The sequence below is a fragment of the Oncorhynchus tshawytscha genome, linkage group LG13 (genome assembly GCF_018296145.1).
Source record: "Oncorhynchus tshawytscha isolate Ot180627B linkage group LG13, Otsh_v2.0, whole genome shotgun sequence".
NCBI lineage: Eukaryota > Metazoa > Chordata > Actinopteri > Salmoniformes > Salmonidae > Oncorhynchus > Oncorhynchus tshawytscha.
Window position 1 is genome coordinate 57,764,193 of NC_056441.1, and position 22,490 is coordinate 57,786,682.

At 44.5% G+C, this 22,490-nt stretch overlaps 1 protein-coding gene and 1 long non-coding RNA gene across 4 annotated transcripts in view; one reads left to right on the forward strand and one right to left on the reverse strand.

Moving 5' to 3' along the window:
• LOC112265318 (huntingtin-interacting protein 1-like) overlaps nt 1-15,463 on the reverse strand; it is a 48,056-nt gene extending 32,593 nt beyond the window's left edge. Inside the window, exon 1 of one of the 3 annotated variants that reach the window (XM_024442491.2) lies at nt 15,169-15,463. In XM_024442491.2, the coding sequence (XP_024298259.2) occupies nt 15,169-15,288 (120 nt within the window). In that variant the 5' untranslated portion in view covers nt 15,289-15,463. Of the gene's footprint in view, nt 1-8,692; nt 8,912-15,168 lie in introns of those variants that run through there. The other 2 variants (XM_042296027.1, XM_042296028.1) reach the window with 2 other exon arrangements.
• Nucleotides 8,938-22,355, forward strand: LOC121839096. The gene is made up of 2 exons (XR_006078674.1): nt 8,938-9,024; nt 21,381-22,355. It is a non-coding gene; the product is annotated as an uncharacterized LOC121839096 (long non-coding RNA).
• The last annotated feature ends 135 nt before the right edge of the window (nt 22,356-22,490 follow it).

Genomic DNA, 22,490 nt, shown 5'->3' on the forward strand with positions numbered 1-22,490 from the left:
TCAATTGAAATAATTAAGGGCCCTAATCTATGGTTTCCCCTGACTGGGAATACAGATATGCATCTGTTGGTCACAGATATATATATATATATATATATGGCGTGGATCAGAAAACCAGTCAGTATCTGGTGTGCCTTATGCAGAGCAACATCTCCTTAGCATAGAGTTAATCAGGCTGTTGATTGTGGCCTGTGGAATGTTGTCCCATTCGTTTTCAATGGCTGTGCGAAGTTGCTGGATATTGGCGGGAACACGCTGTCGTACACGTCAATCCAGAGCACATCAGACCATGGAAGAACTGGGACATTTTCATCTTCCAGGAAGTGTATACAGATCCTTGTGACATGGGGCCGTGCATTATCATGCTGAAACAAGAGGTGATGGCGGCAGATGAATGGCACAACAATGGACCTCAGGATATTGCCACGGTATCTTTGTGCATTCAAATTGCCATCGATAAAACGCAATTGTGTTCGTAATTTATACCTGCCCATACCATAATCCCACCGCCACCATGGGGCGCTCTGTTCATAACGTTGACATCAGCAAACCGCTCGCCCACACAACGCCATACACGTAGTCTGAGGTTGAGATGCCGGTTGGACGTACTGTTTCTCTAAAACGATGTTGGAGGCAGCTTATGGAAGAGAAATAACATTAAATTCTCTGGCAACAACTCTGGAGGACATTCCTGCAGTCAACATGCCAATTGTGTTGTGTGACAAAACTGCACATTTTAGAGTGACCTTTTGTCCCCAGCACAAGGTTCACCTGTGTAATGATCATGCTGTTTAATCAGCTTCTTGATATGCCACACCTGTCAGGTGGATGGATTATCTTGGCAAAGGAGAAATGCTCACTAACAGGGATGTAAACAAATTTGTACATATGGAACATTTCTGGGATCTTTATTTTCAGCTCATGAAAAAGGGGACCAATACTTTACATGCTGCATTTATATTTTTGTTTAGTGTAAAATAGCACTTGGATCTACCCTTACATTTCACTCAAAACCCCACACCAATTTTCCCCTAAAAAATGTTTTTAATAAAAAGTTTCTGAAAACCAAGGAACGCTGAAAGGCTCCAGCACTTGTGCAAGCAGTTCCCACACAGGAACGACCCAATTAGTCCACAGCGTGACTGTCATCCATCTGAAAGAGAGCGTCAGCTGCCCAGGACTCCTGGCAAGCCAATGGGACTGGAAGTTGGAGCGGCTCGCTGGCATCGACAGGCCTATTAACTCATCGCAGTATGGGCAGCCGATGAAGTGAGATGATGACTGAAATCAAATTAAATTAGGAAGTGAGAAACAGCCTGGTGGTGAGTGTGTTGGGGGAGATTAGACAGAGGATGAGGCTTGCCTCACAGACAGACTAGTCTGGACTGGACACACCTACGTTGTGCACAGAGACCCCTGGAGGCCTCTCCCGTCGCCTGGCTGTGTGGCAGAGGCACTGTCAAGAAACAAACGTTAACGGCCTACGTATTCGTTGATCTTATAGGATAGGGGTGAGCAATATGGTTTAAACTCCACCCAGCCTATCAGAAGGCAAGGTGAAGGAATTACCATACTGTTTAACCCTATCAGATCCTTTGAGATCTACAGGAGTGCCCAGGCCTTAGGGGTGGATTGGGATTCAGCATGAGCCTGTGTTGTCTAGTACTGCGCAGGACCCAGCCGGTGCCTTCAAAAGAGCCCATTTAATAATGTAGCGATCTCACATTGAGGAATTATTTGTCCAAGGAAAACATTTGAATAATGGCTTTGAATGCTTCACATGAACATGACTAATGGCCCATCCCATGGCACAATGGGGAATTTCTCCTGCAGACTTATCGGTACTAGGACACTACATGATTATGACGACAGCGCATCATTTTTTATCACTGCTCTAGGAAACTTGTGGAAGAGCAGAATATAATGATGGTCCTAAAAACATCTGTATTTAGAGATGGCACCCTCTACTCCTGTGCAACAACAATTATGATCAATCAATTAACACAATCAGTCTAATCAAAATAATAGTCTAAATAAATAAGCCTGGGTTCTAACGAGTTTTGGGAGATGCCATCATTACATTACAATTTATATTTAACTAGGCAAGTCAGTTAAGAACACATTTTTATTTACAATGACGGCCTACCCCCGGCCAAACCCTAATCCGGTGAACGCTGGGCCAATCATGCGCCGTCCTATGGAAGAAGCTACATGGAAGAAGAGTGATTTTCCGGTGGTGATAGTGTTTTAGATGCTCTGCTGTTCACGCAGTGCTGAAACCACACCAAAACACAAGCAGGGGCCAAGCAGCACACACTATTCCCTGTTCTCACAATAGTGCTTTTATCTGGCCACATCTCTTCCTAGATTCCTTGCATTCCTTTTTCTGGAGAAAATAATGAGTAAAAACACATTTTTAAAAATATATGTTTTTAAATCTGGATCTCACCGATTTTTCACAGCCAACCTTGTGACGTTCATATGATCGAACGGTACGATAAACTCACCGATTATGGGGTGGGACCGGTGGGGGTTACAAGGGGAGAGTTTGTGTTATCTTATACCGTGCATTCGGAAAGTATTCAGACTCCTTGACTTTTTCCACATTATTATGTTACAGCCTTATTCTAAAATGTATTAAATGGTTTATTTCCCACCAATCTACGCACAATACCCCATAATGACAAATTAAAAACAGGTTTCATTTTTTTTTGCAAATGTGTAACAAAGTTCAGACCCTTTACTTTGTTGAAACACCTTTGGCAGCGATTACAAGCTTGAGTTTTCTTGGGTATGACACTACAAGCTTGGCACAACTGTATTTGGAGAGTTTCTCGCATTCTTCTCTGCAGATCCTCTCAAGCACTGTCAGGTTGGATGGGGAACATCACCACACAGATATTTTCAGGTCTCTCCAGAGATGTTTGATCGGGTTCATGTCCGGGACCTGCTGGGCCACTCAAGGTCATTCAGAGACTTATCCCAAAGCCACTCCTGTGTTGTCTTGGTTGTGTGCTTAGGGTTGTTGTCCTGTTGGAAGGTGAACCTTCGCCCCAGTCTCAGGTCCTGAGTGCTCTGGAGCAGGTTTTCATCAAGGATCTCTCTGTACTTTGCTCCGTTCATCTTTCACTCGATCCTGACTAGTCTCCCAGTCCCTGCTGCTGAAAAACATCCCCACAGCATGATGCTGCTACCACCATGCTTCACCGTAGGAATGGTGCCAGGTCTCCTCCACATTGACGCTTGGTATTCAGGCCAAAGAGTTCAATCTTGATTTCATCAGACCAGAGAATCTTTTTTCTCATGGTCTAAGAGTCCTTTAGGTGCCTTTTGGCAAACTCCAAACAGGCTGTTATGTGCCTTTTAAATGAGTGGCTTTCGTCTGGAGACTCTACCATAAAGGCCTGATTGGTGGAGTGCTGCAGAGATGGTTGTTCTTCTGGAAGGCTTTCCCATATCCTCAGAGGAACTCTGGAGCTCTGTCAGAGTGACCAACATGTTCTTGGTCACCTCCGACACCAAGGCCCTTCTCCCCCGATTGCTCAGTTTGGGGGGCGGCCAGCTCTAGGAAAAGTATTGGTGGTTCCAAACTTCTTCCATTTAAGAATGACGGAGGCCACTCTGTTCTTGGGGACCTTCAATGCTGCAGAAATATTTTGATATTTGTGCCTCGACACAGTCCTGTCAATTTCAGAATAAAGCTGTAACGTAACAAAATATGGAAAAATAGAAGGGGGCTGAATACTTTTTGAATGCACTGTATGAGGAGAGTCAGGCACCGTGGACAGGAGGTGCATGGCGGGCTGCTGCGCTGGTACTGCCAAGACTTGCCCACCACCTCAAGAGGAAAGGGTAAGCAGCAGAGAATGAAAACAGGAAACATGGATCGCCGTCTGTACACGGAGGTGCTGTGGTAGGGAGAGGGTCAGTAGGTCTGGGGTGTGGTAGAGGGACAGGGGGGGGGACGGGGGGTGCTCATTCAGGCTTCCTGTCTTGGCACGCTTTTTCCTGCCCATATCCTTTCTGCCGAAAAATGCACCCAGCTCCTCCCTTCTTCCTCCACCTCAGGCCTAGTACCCGGTGCCAACCCAAACAGACCTCACAGCTCCAGTTCCAGCTCCCCTCTTATAATGTTTCCTTCGCCAGCCTCTTCCAAGTGGCCCCAAAGGTCAATTTCCCCCCTACCCAAAGACAGACAGAGACACACATTTGTAGCTGTTGACACTAATAATGCTCTCCTGTTGACAACGATAGCTTTAAATGGATATTTTGAACTAAAAATACTACTTGCCACTTCCTGAAAAGTTACTCACTTCACATTACGTCATACTACACAGACTGTGTGAAAACAGTCATCCAACTATGCACTTTAAAAATACACATTTTTAGGAAGCAAATCGGAAAACCTACATACAGTTGAAGTCGGAAGTTTACATACACTTAGGTTGGAGTCATTAAAACTCGTTTTTCAACCACTCCACAAATTTCTTGTTAACAAACTATAGTTTTAGCAAGTCAGTTAGGACATCTACTTTGTGCATGACAAGTAATTTTTCCAACAATTGTTTACAGACAGATTATTTCACTTCTAATTCACTGTATCACAATTCCAGTGGGTAAGAAGTTTACATACACTAAGTTGACTGTGCGTTTAAACAGCTTGAAAAATTCCAGTAAATGATGTCATGGCTTTAGAAGCTTCTGATTGACTTACATTATGTCTATTAGCCATTAGAGGTGTACCTGTGGATGTATTTCAAGGCCTACTTACAAACTCAGTGCACCTCTGCTTGACATCATGGGAAAATCAAATGAAATCAGCCAAGACCTCAGATTCTTTTTTTTTGCAGACCTCCACAAGTCTGGTTCATCCTTGAGAGAAATTTCCAAACGCCTGAAGGTACCACATTCATCTGTACAAACAATAGTACGCAAGTATAAACACCATGGGACCACACAGCCGTCATACAAGGAGGAAGGAAGGAGACGCGTTCTGTCTCCTAGAGATGAACGTACTTTGGTGCAAAGTGCAAATAATCCCAGAACAGCAGCAAAGGACCTTGTGAAGATGCTGGAAGAAACAGGTACAAAAGTACCTATATTCACTGTAAAACGAGTCCTATATTAACATAACCTGAAAGGCCCCTCAGCAAGGAAGAAGTCACTGCTCCAAAACCGCCATAAAAAAGCCAGACTACGGTTTGCAACTGCACATGAGGACAAAGATAGTACTTTTTGGAGAAATATCCTCTGGTCTGATGAAACAAAAATAGAACTGTTTGGCCATAATGACCATCATTATGTTTGGAGGAAAAAGGGGGAGGCTTGCAAGCCGAAGAACACCATCCCAACCTTGAAGCACGAGGGTGGCAGCATCATGTTGTGGGGGTGCTTTGCTGCAGGATAGGCTGGTGCACTTCACAAAATAGATGGCATCATGAAGTAGGAAAATTATGTGGATATATTGAAGCAACATCAAGATATCAGTCAGGAAGTTAAAGCTTGGTTGCAAATGGGTCTTCAAAATGGGCAATGACCCCAAGTGTAACGGATGTGAAACGACTAGCTTAGTTAGCAGTGCGCGCTAAATAGCATTTCAATCGGTGACGTCACTTGCTCTGAGACCTTGAAGTAGTGGTTCCCCTTGCTCGGCAAGGGCCGCGGCTTTTGTGGAGCGATGGGTAACGATGCTTCGTGGGTGACTGTTGTTGATGTGTGCAGAGGGTCCCTGGTTCGCGCCCGGGTATGTGCGAGGGGACGGTCTAAAGTTATACTGTTACACAAGCATACTTCCAAAGTTGTGGAAAAATGGCTTAAGGACAACAAATCACAAAGCCCTGACCTCAATCCTATAGACATTTTGTGGGCAGAACTGAAAAAGCGTGTGCGAGCAAGGAGGACTACAAACCTGACTCATTTACACCAGCTCTGTCAGGAGGAATGGGCCAAAATTCACCCAACTTATTGTGGGAAGCTTGTGGAAGGCTACCTGAAACGTTTGACCCAAGTTTAAATTATTTAAGGCAAATCTACCAAATACTAATTGAGTGAATGTAAACCACTCTCCACTATTAGTCTGACAGTTCACATTCCTTAAAATAAAGTGGTGTTCCTAACTCACCTAAGACAGGCAATTTTGTTACTCGGATTAAATGTCAGGAATTGTGAAAAACTGAGTTTAAATGTATTTGACTAAGGTGTATGTAAACTTCCAACTTCAACTGTATTACTAATGTCCCTCAAAAGCAACAAGCTGCAAAAGCCATAGAGCGTAAAAGTGAGTGGGTTTAGGTTATACTATTTCTACAGGTTTGAACTCCGCCCCTTTTAAAACGTCAGCACACTAAAAAGGGCCCTCTGTTTTACAAATGGGCTCATATCTCTGACGTTGATATCCGCTCCCATGGAACATTCACTCTACACCTCTAAAAGCCTGGCATGGTGGGGAAAGGAAAAACAAGACAATCCCTCCAGCATGGCCACTCTATCTGTCTATGTGAACAGAGAGGCAACATGGATTAGACCAGGCTTGTGTTCATTAGGGCAGCATTGGCATAGCAAAATGTTTCACAAAGAAAATGTGTTCTTCTTGGACAAGTCCCTCCCCGTTTAAGTCAAGAGTTTTTCCCTGGTCAGGTCATGTGCTCAGAAAAAAACGCAACACCTTACTCATGACCAAAGTATGACAAAATACTGTGAATATAAAGCTGTCCAGAATCAAACTGGTAGGCCTAAATATTTTTCCACTGAATAGGTATATGCTACTGTATTGTCCATCTACTTCTCATTGTCTCATGTCTATTAAGACTCCATTATCACTTCAAAACCTCCAGCATTGAGCTAGTCAAAGTCTATGACCTCACCGACAGCAGGCTTTTGTTCCTGGGGGGCTTGGGCTGGAAGACAGAACAGCAGGTGGTTGAAGAGAAATACTGGCCAGAGTGTGGACCCTGGGGTCCAAAGGCCATGGCTAGCATAATAAAACCTAAACCCCATGCTACGTTTACATACAAGACTCCTTTGTCGAGACAGTTTTGTGCAACGTCCCGTGAGGAAGGCCTCCTATCTGCTTTGTGTAACTAGTTAGTGTAACTAACTTACTGAAGAAGTGCTGACGTCATAAAAACACTGTAAAAGGGCAAGCACATCTGCAGCTGAATTCATTTGTGGTTTCTCTAGAGATGATGCTATGACACTGTAGAAATGTAATACAGTCTTACAAGACTAGGTTTTAGTTCACCTTAACAACAATAGTAGGACCTATACCCAAGATATAAACGACAAGGCTGTTCTCTGGGCCCTCTGAGAACGATCTGATATCTGTTTTTGATTCTTGCATGTGCCAAGAGTGTTGATGTTTTCATACCGTTGCCTCTCAGGTCATGACATAAATGACCAAAGCAGAGGCATCTGAGCTAAGAGAACACTGACAGGCAGGTGGCAGGCAGGCCTTCATCTTCCTCTGGCTGAGAGAGAGAGAGGAATTCATCTCGGAGAGCAGCCTTGAGGCTTTGTCTGTTTGATCCAGAGGAGTGAACAGCGCTCCAATAACATATAACATGACTTTTCCCCCATCACAACCAGTATCTGTCACAAACAAACTTGTGTGTCCTCAACAGCTAACTCCATGCCAATGAGCTTTCAGGAAGGAGCACAAATCCCCTGGAGATGCTTTTCGTATCGGCCCCCTTCCCCCACTCCTCTATACAGAGCCAGAGTAGCCTACACTGTGTTGGCACTGAAAGGGCAGTTTTGGTGCTTTGGCCCTGCTAGTACACCTGCTCCGGAACTCACATCAAGTCCTGCCAGTGTTGAACTGACCCTGAGGGGATTTCTCAAGTGGGGATTCCCCTATTCACAAATGACTAATCAATGTTCTCCACCAGCTGTTGAAGGCCATTCATGATCAATCATTCACAACAGCATACATAGCCTCTATCACTATAACCCATGATATTTGCAATAACACTCATGCTGTAATAAACATGTGATGGTTGTGTATCAATAAGAGTGATTATTAGTCCGGACTAATCATGTATGGTTCGTAACGCTGTATCTTATGTCCCTGGTGATTCGTATTTTTATTTTTATTTTTTTATGTTTATGGGTTGTGCAATCCAACCTATTACTAGATAAGCTGCTGTGTCCAGTAGCCGTATAGAACGTATTTAGCCGACCATGACACACATTGCAAAGCAGCTGGGCTACCATAAATGTATGTCTGACATCGCTATCGTCCAAGAAAACAACACTACAGTCAGATAGCTCGTTGACATTCTAGTCACCGTGAAAAACGTACGCGTGCTTACGTTATCTAATGACTATAGAGAACGGGCTACTGTGAAACAAATAAAGGGGGAAACGTCCGATCAGTCCAGGGAAATTCGTTAGCAAACTATAGCCCAATATACTAGTTATAGCCTATACTAAAAACATGCATCTGACTGGAGTCTGGACTATCCTATAACAAACCATATCCTACACGGCCAACTTAAAAAACACCACCTCGATATAGTTTAATGATCATCAACGGATTTAGAGCAAACATGAACAGATGCAGTATCTTACATTTCCTAAAGAAACTATCCTGGTAACAAATGAGTTCGCTCTCACCATAAACATGCATATCTGTTGCGCCTTTAACGCAATAATGCTTAATGGAAGAAAAAAAAATCGATATCTGGAAACCTACCATTTTACTAAGATCCATAGTCTCAGAAAAATGCAGGGTGGCTGTGAGATCAAAGACGAAGCGGGTCGCTGGCAAAACTTCCGACACAATAGTCTACAACTGGGAAAGGAGAAATCTAGAAACGCTTATGAGGGAAAGGGTGGTGGAGTGGGCCCGTTAACTCAACATGTGTCCCGATTTGGTATCAAATTCTCTCCTTCCGTGTCCATTCTACTCTCCCCGGCCTTACGTGCTCAGTTGACGGTGGGGGCTCCCAGACACAGCATCCGACTGTCGATAAGCGGAACCGAACCGTCTATAAAAACGACAGTCTACACACGGGAACGTGTACGGTATGCTGCACCTCTGCATTTTCCGCATGTTTCATACCATTTTAGATTGCAGTATTTAAAACGACATGACAGTTTCTAAGCTTCGAGTATTTAATATATGTCCGGGGCTTTTGTGTAAACAACAGCGTGCTCTCACTAAGACAATAGGTGTAGACCGGGGATGGCACAAACCCCCGCCCAAACTAACCTCGTTCCTCACCACGTAAAAAATTATACAATCCCGAATTTAAAAAACGAACTATCAAAGAATTTATGAGAAGACGAGACACCAGAGCAGCGCGGCTAGGACACACTGCAAATAATCATGACGGTAAACAATGTAACTTTCCATCACCAGTATAACAAATCATCAGTGATTGGGTGACTGCTTACATGTGGACATAACATTACTCTCTGATGTAGGTCTATGGGCCATATTGAAATATGATGTGCTATACGAAAAGTGTACCCTACAGTAGCATTATTAAAGTAAGTCACTGTCAATATCAAAGATATGCTGTGACTACTGCAAAAAGGAGCCGTTTTCAGTCTTCAGCTATGCTGAGGCAATGTGGCTATTAACGTTAGCCGACTGAGTAATTTTAGGTAAATAGTGCCCCCCGCTGGTTACTTTATATCAGAATCATGAAATGATTGCACTGTCTGGAACCTTCACAAAATAAATCGAACAGCTCAGATAATTTCAGATAGCTATTCAAACGAGTAGGCTCCTTAAATTATAGAAAAAGCACAAACAAGTCAATATTAGCCCAAGCATATCATTCTTTAGTAATAACCTCAGCAATGTGGTACCGAACACTAAATATTTTTTCAGAATTGTTTGCACATCATGCATGAAAAGCAAAGCACATGAACAAATAAAGTTACTATTATTATTATTATAACTACTAGGGCCAACTGAGGAGCATAGTCCACGGTAATCAATATTTGACCCATTCTCCTGCTGGCAGACTGGCCGCTCCACACAAACAGTCACTCTTCAGACAAAGCCTGCTCTTCACCACAGTCTCTTCACTTCCTGGTACTGTGTGGGTGGACCCACCGAGCACTGCTTTATGGAGAGGCTGCAATTCTCACATACACTTCTCTAGGCCTTTGAGTATCATGTTTACATTGTAGTCAGTTATATAATATTGATTGTTTACAAAACTTGAGTTTCTCTTTTCAACTGAGTCCCCATACATTGATTCCACCTTTTTGATGGTGGTGCCGAGAACACACACACACACACCAAGTTTCAAGGGTGAAAGTCCCCTCTGTCTCAATTATGTGGGTGTAACGGATGTGAAATAGCTAGCTAGTTAGCGGTGGTGCGCGCTAAATAGCGTTTCAATCATGACGTCACTTGCTCTGAGACCTTGAAGTAGTGGTTCCCCTTGCTCTTCAAGGGCCGCAGATTTTGTGGAGCGATGAGTAACGATGCTTCGTGGGTGACTGTTGATGTGTGCAGAGTGTCCCTGGTTCGCGCCCGGGTATGGGCGAGGAGACGGTCTAACGTTATACTGTTACACGGGCAAAGTTCATATAATGGCCTTGAACATAGCTGAGACAAAAAAGTTCCAGACCAAAAATCAATTTACTGGTAGGTCACGCTGGCATTTCATTGCGGAGTAGGCCCTTCTAGCCAGTTGGCCAGACTCAGGGCATATCGCTACTGTGTGTGAGAACAGTATTCACTAAGCAATACTAGTTTTACTCAATAATATTATCAAGTCCGATAGAAATTAGATCTAAAAATCACAAGTATTATTGTAATAATGAACTCAATAATACAAATGTAGGTCCTTGTGATGATGTAACCTAAGCATCCAATGTCCAATTAACTTTTTTCAGCTTGTAAAATATCTAATCTACCCCAAATTAAATGCCAGACTTAATGCCATTGTGATCTCATCTCGGCACTTTGTTCCAATGGCTGACCTGCCACTCATGTCCAGGACTTTTTACATTTACAGCCGGTGCAATGAGGCCACAGCCCAGTGCCTGCTGTTTTTGCTGCCTCTGTGGTTTTAGTGGGCCCGGGCCGCTTTCGCTCTCCCTGTGCGTGTGTGTATGTAACTACCTCTCTCTGGTTATAATGACAGGGTACAAGCACAGGGTGGGTGTAACTTACAAAGGCAGGGAGAGAAAAAGGAAGACCAAGAGTATTTGTAACAGACAGAGAGATTAGAGAGTCCACCCTGCTGTGCTGCTCATGCCCAAGGGACATTCCACAGCTGCCAGGGCACCACAGCTGCCAGGGCACCACAGTGCCCCACTAAAGGGGGCAAAGGCATTCTCTTAGTCAAACCAAGGTACATGATCTAAGAACTAAACTGTTAACATTGTCCAAAAGTGTCAGAATGACTTACTCTCAAAAAGCAGATAATTTTAACACCCACCATCTCAGATAGTTTTGAAATGGTTTCTGTTAGAAACATAAGATTATCATTCCTGCAACATCATTTAGTTTCATTTATTAAATTAAGCATAATTTAGAAATTAAGCTAATTAATTGCACCGAAATTGGCTAATTAAATTTATAGGGTTCATATAATATTCAATAAATATAGTACCTAACATAGAAAACCGTTTAGTCCAAATCGGTACTAACAATGAGTAAGACATGAGGAATCCAAAGAAATTGTCACCCACGGACACCCCACCCCAATAACAAGTATATAGCATCAGTTTTCCATGTCTGACAAGCAGTATGGAACTGCAGCTCAGAGTATTGTTTCTTCATTCCCAGTGAATTTGGTGATGTTTTTTCCACTGTTCAGTTGAAAGTCATTGAAGTTGTTAGGTTTATGTCCCAGCCTACATCCTGATATTACCAGGTTCTGGCCACTAGATGGTACTGTTCCAGGTGATTACTCTTATTTTATTGGCGGCTTTTGACAATTTCTTTGGATTCTTCATTGAATATTATATGAATGCTACACATTAAAATGGCCAATTTGGGTGCAATCAATTAGCTTAATTTCTCAGATCTAATTATATATTATATTTCAACCAAATAATGTTGCAGGAATGCTAATCTTATCTGTTTCTAACAGAAACAATTTAAGATGGCGGGTGTTATGGCTTGCTGAAATGACATGGAACAACCCATACCGAATACCCAGAGGCAGCCTGCCTTGTAGAGCTGTGGGATGCAGCAAACAGGCAGGAACGATCTGGATCTAAATGTAAGGCCTTAATTATGTAAGCCACACTGCTGTGTGGTGGAGTCAATCTCATGATGTATCCCACAATAGAAAGCCCAGTCTGGGAGGCCCATGAGAGGTTCTAAAGTGGGGTGCCGGGCTGAATGGAAGTAGCCTTCCCACAGACGCAGCCATGTTTCTCTCATTTCAGACGACTATCCAGACAGACACTCTGTCATTGTAGCAGGCAGTACTTAGCTATGGTTTCTGACCACAACAGTGGTGTTCATCATCATGGTGCATTCCAGGGAAGATGGATGGAAAAACATCAACATGTAGTCCAGGCCTACCAGCCTATTTCAGGAATAAATAGAAACTAATTAAACCAAGACTCTTTTATTGTTTCAAGACAAAGTCAGGCCTGTCTTTCAAGATGAGAAAGAGGTGGATAGCAGCTCTCCCCTGGAAGTTAAATGGTTAGTTAAAGTGGTACGGTTTTCAAATGGAGGTGGACTGCTGAAACGACTAAAATAGTATCTCAAGATGGTCACTGAGCTCATTTTTCAACAACTGTGCCATTATGTTTCATGACCGATGAGAAACTCTTACGTAGCAGCACAACTGTGACTCCAGAGAGGGGCCTTCATAAACAAACACACCATAGATTAATTCCATCCACAAACAGAGAGAGCATTACTAATTTCAGGTCTCTAAACTTGTCCTTATATGTATGCTGTATGTGTTACCTGGCCCTGGGCGAGGTATTTTTATAACTCTGCAGACAAAATGATGGAGCGAGGACTCAGTCTGAACACACCCTTGTTGTTTACCCGACTCTCAGGCTTTAAGCCTCGCCGAGATAGTAGCCCTGGGACCCATAACTTCACCCGTACCACTATCAGTCTACTCCAGAGACTTGTTCTGTGTCAATGCATTTCTATACACCATAAAAAGACTGCATGTTTCCAACTCCTACGGTCATTTGTGTAACCGCACAAACAGATCTGGGACCAGGCTAGATTGTATTAGAGTGCTTGTGCCTGAACAGAGGAGCTGGAAAGAGGTCTTAGAGCAGAGCCAAACTGGTGGTTTTGGGACAGTGGTGAAAGCCAGCAGATTCAGGCAGATCCGAGCTAAAACAGATCAGATTAACTCGGGATGATCCCTGTATTAAAGCACAAACAAGATTTCACTGATTCCTCCCTGCGCCACAGAACAGCTTTCCGACTGCTGACAAAAATCTACCATAACAAAAACGACTGCCATAACCAGATTAGGAATCATATCCAATTTGAGCAATTTTGAGAGGAATGTGGTGTGATTGATTTTAGGTGAAAGCCTAAACTTGTCTATGCCACAGTTACAGCACACTGCGACTACAAGAGACAGCAAACCTCTGCTCTCTGGATCAATCTTCAGTCCCGTAAATGAGTGCTCAAAAGCTTACTGATTCATTTAGCAGTGGTTGTAGTAGAAGATGGGAAAAGCAGGTTGCAGCCGCCGCTGAAAAATATATAATCCGGCAGAGCATGGTCATTTAGAGGCTTGATTCACCTGGCCTACTTTTTTGACTGGTCTGGGAAGAGACCGCCCGCCAAGCCGGAAGTGTCTTGTCCACACAGCTCAGTAGCTTGCTTGCATGCGTTTTTTCTGGACTTCAGCTCTTGAGTAACATCCTGTCAGCTACATGGGATAGATAATTCATAGAACATTCAAACCATTAAAAAAAGGGGCAATCTGCAGTTGCTACATCCATTTTTGGATTTATAAATGACAATATGTACCCATTGATTCTAGAAGAATATAACTTAGAAATGCCCCATGAGCTTAATTCAACTGTCCTACCCCATCAAAACCTAGAATAAGCTTGTTTCACTCCAATGTTTGTAAACAAACACTATATAGCCTCAAAATATGATTAAAACTAAAACATTTGATATCATGGATGATCAGTCCTTGCATCCATAGTTCTGTCTATGAATTCTCCAGCCCCATCCCTCAGTTTGTTTTTACAAACACTTTGTTAGAACTGCGCATTTCCCCTTTAAACCGCATCAACAAACAGTGCTGCTCAATTCCACCATTTCTTCCTTCCTTTCCCACAATTTATTTCCCTGTATCAAAGCAAAAATGATAGTCCCACCCAGCTCTCTCACACACCCCAACCAGTATGTAGGCTGATTGCACTTTCCAGAACTCATCACAATATCCCAGGTCAATAGTTCTAGTGCTGTGTCCAGGAGTCACTAATAGGCTTTTACTGCAGTTCGATACATGGTAGTGGTATTTATAGATAGTCCAGGCAGACACACAGCATTTTTGCGTACCTCTCTGAATAGTCCAGGCAGACACACAGAATTTAGCCGCTCTCGCCACAGTTGTGGGCGTCACCTCTCCTGAGATATGGTAAATCAGACCTGTTCTTATCAGGCAGAATTCCTCAAAAGGACTATATTTGTGCTCATAGGACTAACCCATTTCAACAGATTTTGATCTTGCACTGAAAACCCAACACTGAGGTCATGTCTCTATAATCTTTGCAATGTCAATTTTATGTGATGGCATATTTTCTGTCTGCTCCTACGGGTGCTAGGCTATTTGAGGCATAGCCATCAAAAACTCATATTAGATATGTTACCCCCTGCTAAGAATGAGGGATGATGTTGGCTTGCTGTTGTGTGGTGGTACTATAGTACTGCATTGTACTACAAACATCGTAAACAATGCATTCATGTAAACACTCGCCGATTTAGGTCAAATTGGCGCGCATGGGTCATGAGCAATGTTCACAAAAAATTCCATGGAAATTCGAACGTGCGAGGCAGGAACAAACAGTCAAGCAGATGAATCATGACATGTCTGCACGTTCTCACGCTGAAAGGATCATTGCCAATTTCAACGCAACGGACGGTTCGAACTCGAAGCTATAGCAGAACTATTATAATATCTTCACATTTCTTAGTCCCTTCTAATTCTGTAAACGAAATCCCGAATTCCCACTAAACAAGTGTTTTACCTGACCGCGTTCAAAGTTCTCCTTTTCAAGTTCGAAACTGTTGGCACCGCCGGTCCGACGAATCAGCGCTTTGGGAATTGGGTTCGGTACTTGCTGCATGGAACTCTTCACTCGGTCCATTGTGTCTCTTTAGAATTTCCACTGAAAAATAATATTTCTATAAAGTCATCGTCAAATTATTAATGAAAATTGACAATAATAGTCCATGCAGTCGACCAATTCAGGAGATCATTTCGACTGGCCACTGCGTCTCCCTCTGTAGGCGATGTCATGTTTTTAATCTGGGTTCGTAACCAAGTAGAGGGTGGGGAAGTGGTCAATACCAGTTGGTGCGTTCATGTGCTTTGAATTTGTTGACAAACGCAGATTTGCTTATGCCCAACAAGCTGTGTAGACCATAAACTAAAAGTACAGCTATCATGCTTGTAAACAAATGATAGTGTTCAGAAAATATATAAATATTTTTTAATTTTTTTAAAATGCAGTGTTTTGCATTTAACTACCAAAATGCTGTTATCAAGATCATTTTCGTAGTAGGTGGTCAGTTGTCAGTTTGTGCGAGAAATGGGAGCTCATGATGATATTAGAGTTTCCCACTAGTAATTACCATTTGGAAGGCCATTCAAGTGGATAAATTCCCACTCCGCACTTGATTATGAACGCAGCGTTAAACCTGATGTACAGTGGGGTTGCTGGTTGTACTAGACTGATTTTTTTTAAATAATCCCCATGCTCTCATGTTGTTACCCTTTCTCCCTATGCAGTCTAAATCATTTTTTTGCGAAGGTTTTGTTTTGACACTGATGAACCATAGAGTTGCCCAGAACATAGAGATACATATAACTCATTTTTGTATCTGTGCTATTATGTTTGAACCTTTATTTAACTAGGCAAGTCAGTTAAAAACAAATTCTTATTTTTCAATGACAGGCTACCCCGGGCAAACTCTCCCCTAACGCGGACGACGCGTCTGTGACAGCGCCATTGAGGCATCTCCATTTTGAAGGAGTAGTTCTTCTTCACGATTGGCTGATCCTTTCTGATGACCTGGTTGGACATGACTCCAGCAGGGTCACCAGGAAGGATCAGCCAATGAAGTTGGAAGTCCAACCTGGACTCAGAGGTCAACATAACATAGTACATGTAAATCCGGGACACACTAATTAGTATGATATGTTAGGTTTCATATGGTACTGTAGGTATTAATTTCTGATTGTTCATCATTCATGTGGTATGATATGTTACGAATTCCAATTCGTATGATATGTTACGAATTGTAATTTGTACAGTATGTTACAAATTTGCTAAACGTATGATATGTTACAAATTCCAATTTGTTGTGGCTAAAGTTAGCTAAATTAGGGGTTATGGTTAGGTTAAAGGGTTAAGGTTAGGATTAGATAACATGCTAAGTAGTTGCAAAGTAGATAAAAAGTAGTAAATAGTTGAAAAGTTCCTAATTATCTAAAAAGCGAAAGTTGTCCGCGATGACAATCGAACACGGAACCTTTGGGTTCTTAGAAGTTCACTAGACCTTTGCCTTATACATTTCATACTGATTTGAGTATCCTGGATTATAACTTAATATGTTACTTCTAGTCTATGAGACCAGGCTGGAAAGTCCCACCCAGTTGACTACATTAAAATGGTGGAAGCCCTTAATGGTGCTGACCATGCTAATATGGTATCTTGGCCACGCCTTTTGGCCACTAGAGGCGAGGCCTCTATCATTCTGGCCTCTATCATTCTCTACGGCCCAGATGCACTGGCTGGAATTCGGCTGTTGTTGAGCTGACCCCAATTAGTTGACTGGTCGATTTTTTTTTTTTGGTCGACCAAGATTGTTTTAGTCGAGCAGTAACAAATATATATTTGCGGCCATCTCAGTGAACTAATCCATTGCGGAGGCCAAGACTAAATGCCAATTTATGCTTGATTTGAAAATGTGGTCGTATGCTCCATATGGAGGGTGTGAGGCAATTGTGGAGCCTCCAGAGGCACGCAGAGGCCAAATCGAGCTCTGTAAGGCATCACCATGGGCCTCCCAAATGTTGTAACAATGCGGAGGGCACCACCCTCTTTTTGAAAGACGCTGACCAGATTCCTAGAGCAGTCGATGTGATAAATATTTTGTGTTTCTTGGCCCAAGCAAGTCACTTCTTATTATCGGTGTCCTTTAGTAGTGGTTTCTTTGCAGCAATTCGACCATGAAGGCCTGATTCAAGCAGTCTCCTCTGAACTGTTGATGTTGAGATGTATCTGTTACTTGAACTCTGTGAAGCATTTATTTGGGCTGCAAATTCTGAGGTTGGTAACTCTAATAAACTTATACTCTGCAGCAGCGGTAACTTGGTCTTCCTTTCCTGTGTCGGTCCTCATGAGAGCCAGTGTCATCATAGCGCTTGATGGTTTTTGCGACTGCACTTGAAGAAACTTGAAGCTAAGTAGTAACATTAACATGATGCCTTCTAATTGCAGTCGCTGTACTCATAATATACAGGAGAACGATCGCCTTACAGAGAGGATAGCTGTGCTACAAGCCCAGCTTCAGATGCAATCGTTAGGCAAGGGTAATTTCAGTGTAGGAAAGGATGAAACAGTGTCTCTGCCACCAGTAAGTACAGATAGCAGTAAAAATCCGCTTGCACAGTCCCCGCAGCCGGACAACTTTCTCATGGCTTCTGGAGGGAAATGCTGTAGGAATGCTCAACCGGTGTCGCTCATTTAGCCGACAGAAACTTTCAACCGGTTCTCCCCATTAAGCATTAAGCAGCGAGTCGGAGTCAGAGGCTGAGCCTTCTCTGGTCTCTACTCCTCCCGTTACGGGGTCTGAGACGCCGAAGCTTCCCACCATTAGCTCTGACAAATTGAAAACCCTAGTCATTGAAGACTCCATTACCCGCAGTATTAGACTTAAAACGAATCATCTAGCGATCATACACTGTTTACCAGGGGGCAGGGCTACTGACGTTAAGGCTAATCTGAAGATGGTGCTGGCTAAAGCTAAAACTGGCGAGTGTAGAGAGTATAGGGATATTGTTATCCACGTCGGCACCAACGATGTTAGGATGAAACAGTCAGAGGTCACCAAGCGCAACATAGCTTCAGCGTGTAAATCAGCTGGAAAGATGTGTCAGCATTGAGTAATCGTCTCTGGCCCCCTCCCAGTTAGGGGGAGTGATGAGCTCTACAGCAGAGTCTCACAACTCAATCGCTGGTTGAAAACTTTTTTCTGCCCCTCCCAAAAGATAGAATTTGTAGATAATTGTCCCTCTTTCTAGGACTCACCCACAAACAGGACCAAGCCTGGTAGACGCAGCACTTCCCAGGAGTCACGTGTATCCTCTGTCACAGGAGGAGACGGCTGCTATGGAAACATATGTCTCCGAATCTCTGGGGCAGGGATACATTCGGCCTTCCACTTCACCTTCCTCCTCGAGTTTCTTTTTTGTGAAGAAGAAGGATGGAGGTCTGTGCCCGTGTATTGACTATCGAGGCATCAACCAAATCACTGTGAGGTACAGTTACCCGCTGCCTCTTATAGCCAGTGCATTGAGTCAATGCACAGGGCGCGCTTCTTCACAAAATTGGATCTCAGAAATGCTTACAATCTGGTGCGTATCCGGAAGGGGGATGAGTGGAAGATGGCATTTAGTACCACCTCTGGGCACTATGACTACCTTGTCATGCCGTACAGGTTGATGAATGCTCCATCAGTCTTCCAATCCTTTGTAGACAAGATTTTCCGGGACCTACAAGGGCAGGGTGTAGTGGTGTATATCGACGACATTCTGATATACTCTGCTGCATGTGCCGAGCATGTGTCCCTGGTGCGCAAGGTGCTTGGTTGACTGTTGGAGCATGACCTGTAAGTGAAGGCTGATAAATGTCTGTCTCCTTCCTAGGGTACCGCCTTTCCACGTCAGGGGTGGAGATGGAAAGTGACCGCATTTCAGCCGTGCGTAATTGGCCGACTCCAACCACGGTAAAGGAGGTGCAGTTCTTAGGGTTTGCCAACTACTACCAGAGCTTTATCCAGGGCTTTGTTCAGGTAGCAGCTCCCATTACCTCACTGCTTAAGGGGGGACCGGTGCGACTGCAGTGGTCGGCTGGGGCGGACAGGGCTTTTGGTCACCTGAAGGCTCTGTTTACCCAGGCTCCCGTACTGGCTCATCCCGATCCCTCCTTGGCATTTATAGTGTCTAGGAGGGTAGTAAGTTTTAAGTTCCTCGGCGTACACATCACGGACAAACTGAATTGGTCCACCCACACAGACAGCGTCGTTAAGAAGGCGCAGCAGCGCCTCTTCAACCTCAGGAGGCTGAAGAAATCCAGCTTGTCACCAAAAGCACTCACAAACTTCTACAGATGCAAAATCGAGAGCATCCTGTCAGGCTGTATCACCGCCTGGTACGGTAACTGCTCTGCCCACAACCATAAGGCTCTCCAGAGGGTAGTGAGGTCTGCACAACGCATCACCGGGGGCAAACTACCTGCCCTCCAGGACACCTACACCACCCGATGTCACAGGAAGGCCATAAAGATCATCAAGGACAACAACCACCCGAGCCACTGCCTGTTCACCCCGCTATCATCCAGAAGGCGAGGTCAGTACAGGTGCATCAAAGCAGGGACCGAGAGACTGAAAAACAGCTTCTATCTCAAGGCCATCAGACTGTTAAACAGCCACCACTAACATTGAGTGGCTGCTGCCAACACACTGACTCAACTCCAGCCACTTTAATAATGGGAATTGATGGAAATTGATGTAAAATATATCACTAGCCACTTTAAACAATGCTACTTAATATAATGTTTACATACCCTACATTACTCATCTCATATGTATATGTATATACTGTACCCTATATCATCTACTGCATCTTTATGTAATACATGTATCACTAGCCACTTTAAACTATGCCACTTTGTTTACATACCCTACATTACTAATCTCATATGTATATACTGTACTCGATACCATCTACTGCATCTTGTCTATGCCGTTCTGTACCATCACTCATTCATATATCTTTATGTACATATTCTTTATCCCTTTACACTTGTGTGTATAAAGTAGTAGTTTTGGAATTGTTAGGTTAGATTACTCGTTGGTTATTACTGCATTGTTGGAACTAGAAGCACAAGCATTTTGCTACACTCGCATTAACATCTGCTAACCATGTGTATGTGACAAATAAATTTGATTTGATAGTGGAGGTGGACGCGTCCGAGGCTGGGATAGGTGCTGTGCTGTCTCAGCGCTCAGGTACGCCACCCAAACTCCACCCCTGTGCTTTCTTTTCAAAGAAGCTCTGCGGAGCGTTACTATGATGTGGGGGACCGGGAGCTACTGGCTTTCGTAAAGGCTCTGAAATCGTGGAGGCATTCGCTTGAGGGGGCTAAACACCCTTTTTCCTCATCTGGACTGACCACTGCAATCTGGAGTACATCCGGGCAGCGAGGAGACTGAACCCTCTCCAGGCAAGGTGGGCCATGTTTTTCACCCGTTTTGTTTTCACCCTATCCTACAGACCAGGTTCCCAGAACGTGAAGGCAGACGCACTGTCCCGGATGAATGACACAGAGGAGCTGTCCGCGAACGTTTTCTCTATTGGGTCCACACGTCCCCCTCCTCTGGTCACCCTGGCATCGGTAGGACGGTATGCTGTCTTAGTGGGAAGTACTGGTGGCCCACTTTAGCTAAGGACGTGAGGGTTTATGTTTCCTCCTACTCGGTGTGCGCCCAGTGCAAGGCATCTAGACACCTGCCCCGAGGGAAATTACAACTACTACCCATTCCACAATGGCCGTGGTCACACCTATCGGTGGATTTCTTGACGGATCTTCCTTTTCACAAGGAAACACCACAATCCTGGTCGTTGTGGATCGGTTTTCTATGTCCTGCCGTCTCCTACCTTTGCCCGGTCTCCCTACGGCTTTACAGACTGCGGAGGCCCTGTTCACCCATATAGTTTCTGATCGGGGTCCCCAGAGTCTGGAGGGCGTTTATGGAACGTCTGGGGGTTTCGGTCAGCCTCACATCAGGTTTTCACCCCGAGAGTAACGGGAAGGTGGAGAGAGTTAACCAGGATGTGGGTAGGTTTCTGTGGTCCTATTGCCAGGACCGGCCGGGGGAGTGGGCGGCTTTCATCCCCTGGGCAGAGACGGCCCAAGACGCCCACTCCTTCACTAACCCATCTCCTTTTCAGTGTGTACTAGGTTATCAGCTGGTCCTGGCACCGTGGCATCAGAGCCAGATCGAGGCACCTGCGGTGGATGAATGGTTTCGGTGCTCGGAGGAGACATGGGACGCTGTCCATGTGCACCCACAACGGGTCATCAGGCGGCAGAAGGCGAGCGCCGACCGCCACCGCAGTGAGGCCCCGGTGGATCGGGTCTGGCTCTCGACCCGAAACCTGCCCCTTCGCCTGCCCTGCCGGAAGCTGGGTCCGTGGTTTGTGGGGCCATTTAAAGTCCTGAGGAGACTGAACAAGGTTTGTTATAGGTTACAGCTCCCCCTGATTACCGTATTAACCCCTCATTTCATGTGTCTCTCTTCAGGCCGGTGGAGGCTTGTCCGCTCCAGGAGTCTGATGTGCGGGAGGTTTCTCCGCCCCCTCTGGACATCGAGGGGGCCCCGGTGTATACTGTTCGAGCCATCATGGACTCAAGGAGTCGGGCAAGGGGCCTTCAGTACCTCGTGGAGTAGGAGGGGTACGGTCCGGAGGAAAGATGCTGGGTGCCGGTGGAGGACATCCAGAACCCTTCGTTACTGCGGGAATTTCACCGTCTCCACCCGGATCGTCCTGCGCCTCGTCCTCCAGGTCGTTCCCGAGGCCGGTGTCGGCGCACTGCTGGAGCCGCGCGTCAAGGGGGGGAGGGGGGTACTGTCACGACTTCCACCGAAGTTGGTGCCTCTCCTTGTTCGGGTGGCGTTCAACGGTCTATGTCACCAGTTTTCTAGCTGCCACCGATCTACGTTTCATTGTCCATTTGTTTTGTTTTTATTGTACATACCTGGTTTCCATTACATTATTATTTATTCCCTTTTTAACCCTCTGGTTCCCACATGGTTTTGTGCGTGTTTGTTCGTTGATAAGTGTTCGCTATTTCTGTGAGCTGGTATATTTTCCCTGCATGGAATTATTTTGTTGTTTATTCGAGTAAAGTACGTTTTTTACTCAGTTCTGTGTCCTGCGCCTGACTCCGTCCTACCTGCTGCACATTGACACTTGACAGAAATAGGGTGCAGGCCTGGCAGCAGGCTGTTAACCAGCCTGACGGCTTAGTGGAGTCTGTCACTAGCACAGTCAGTGTAG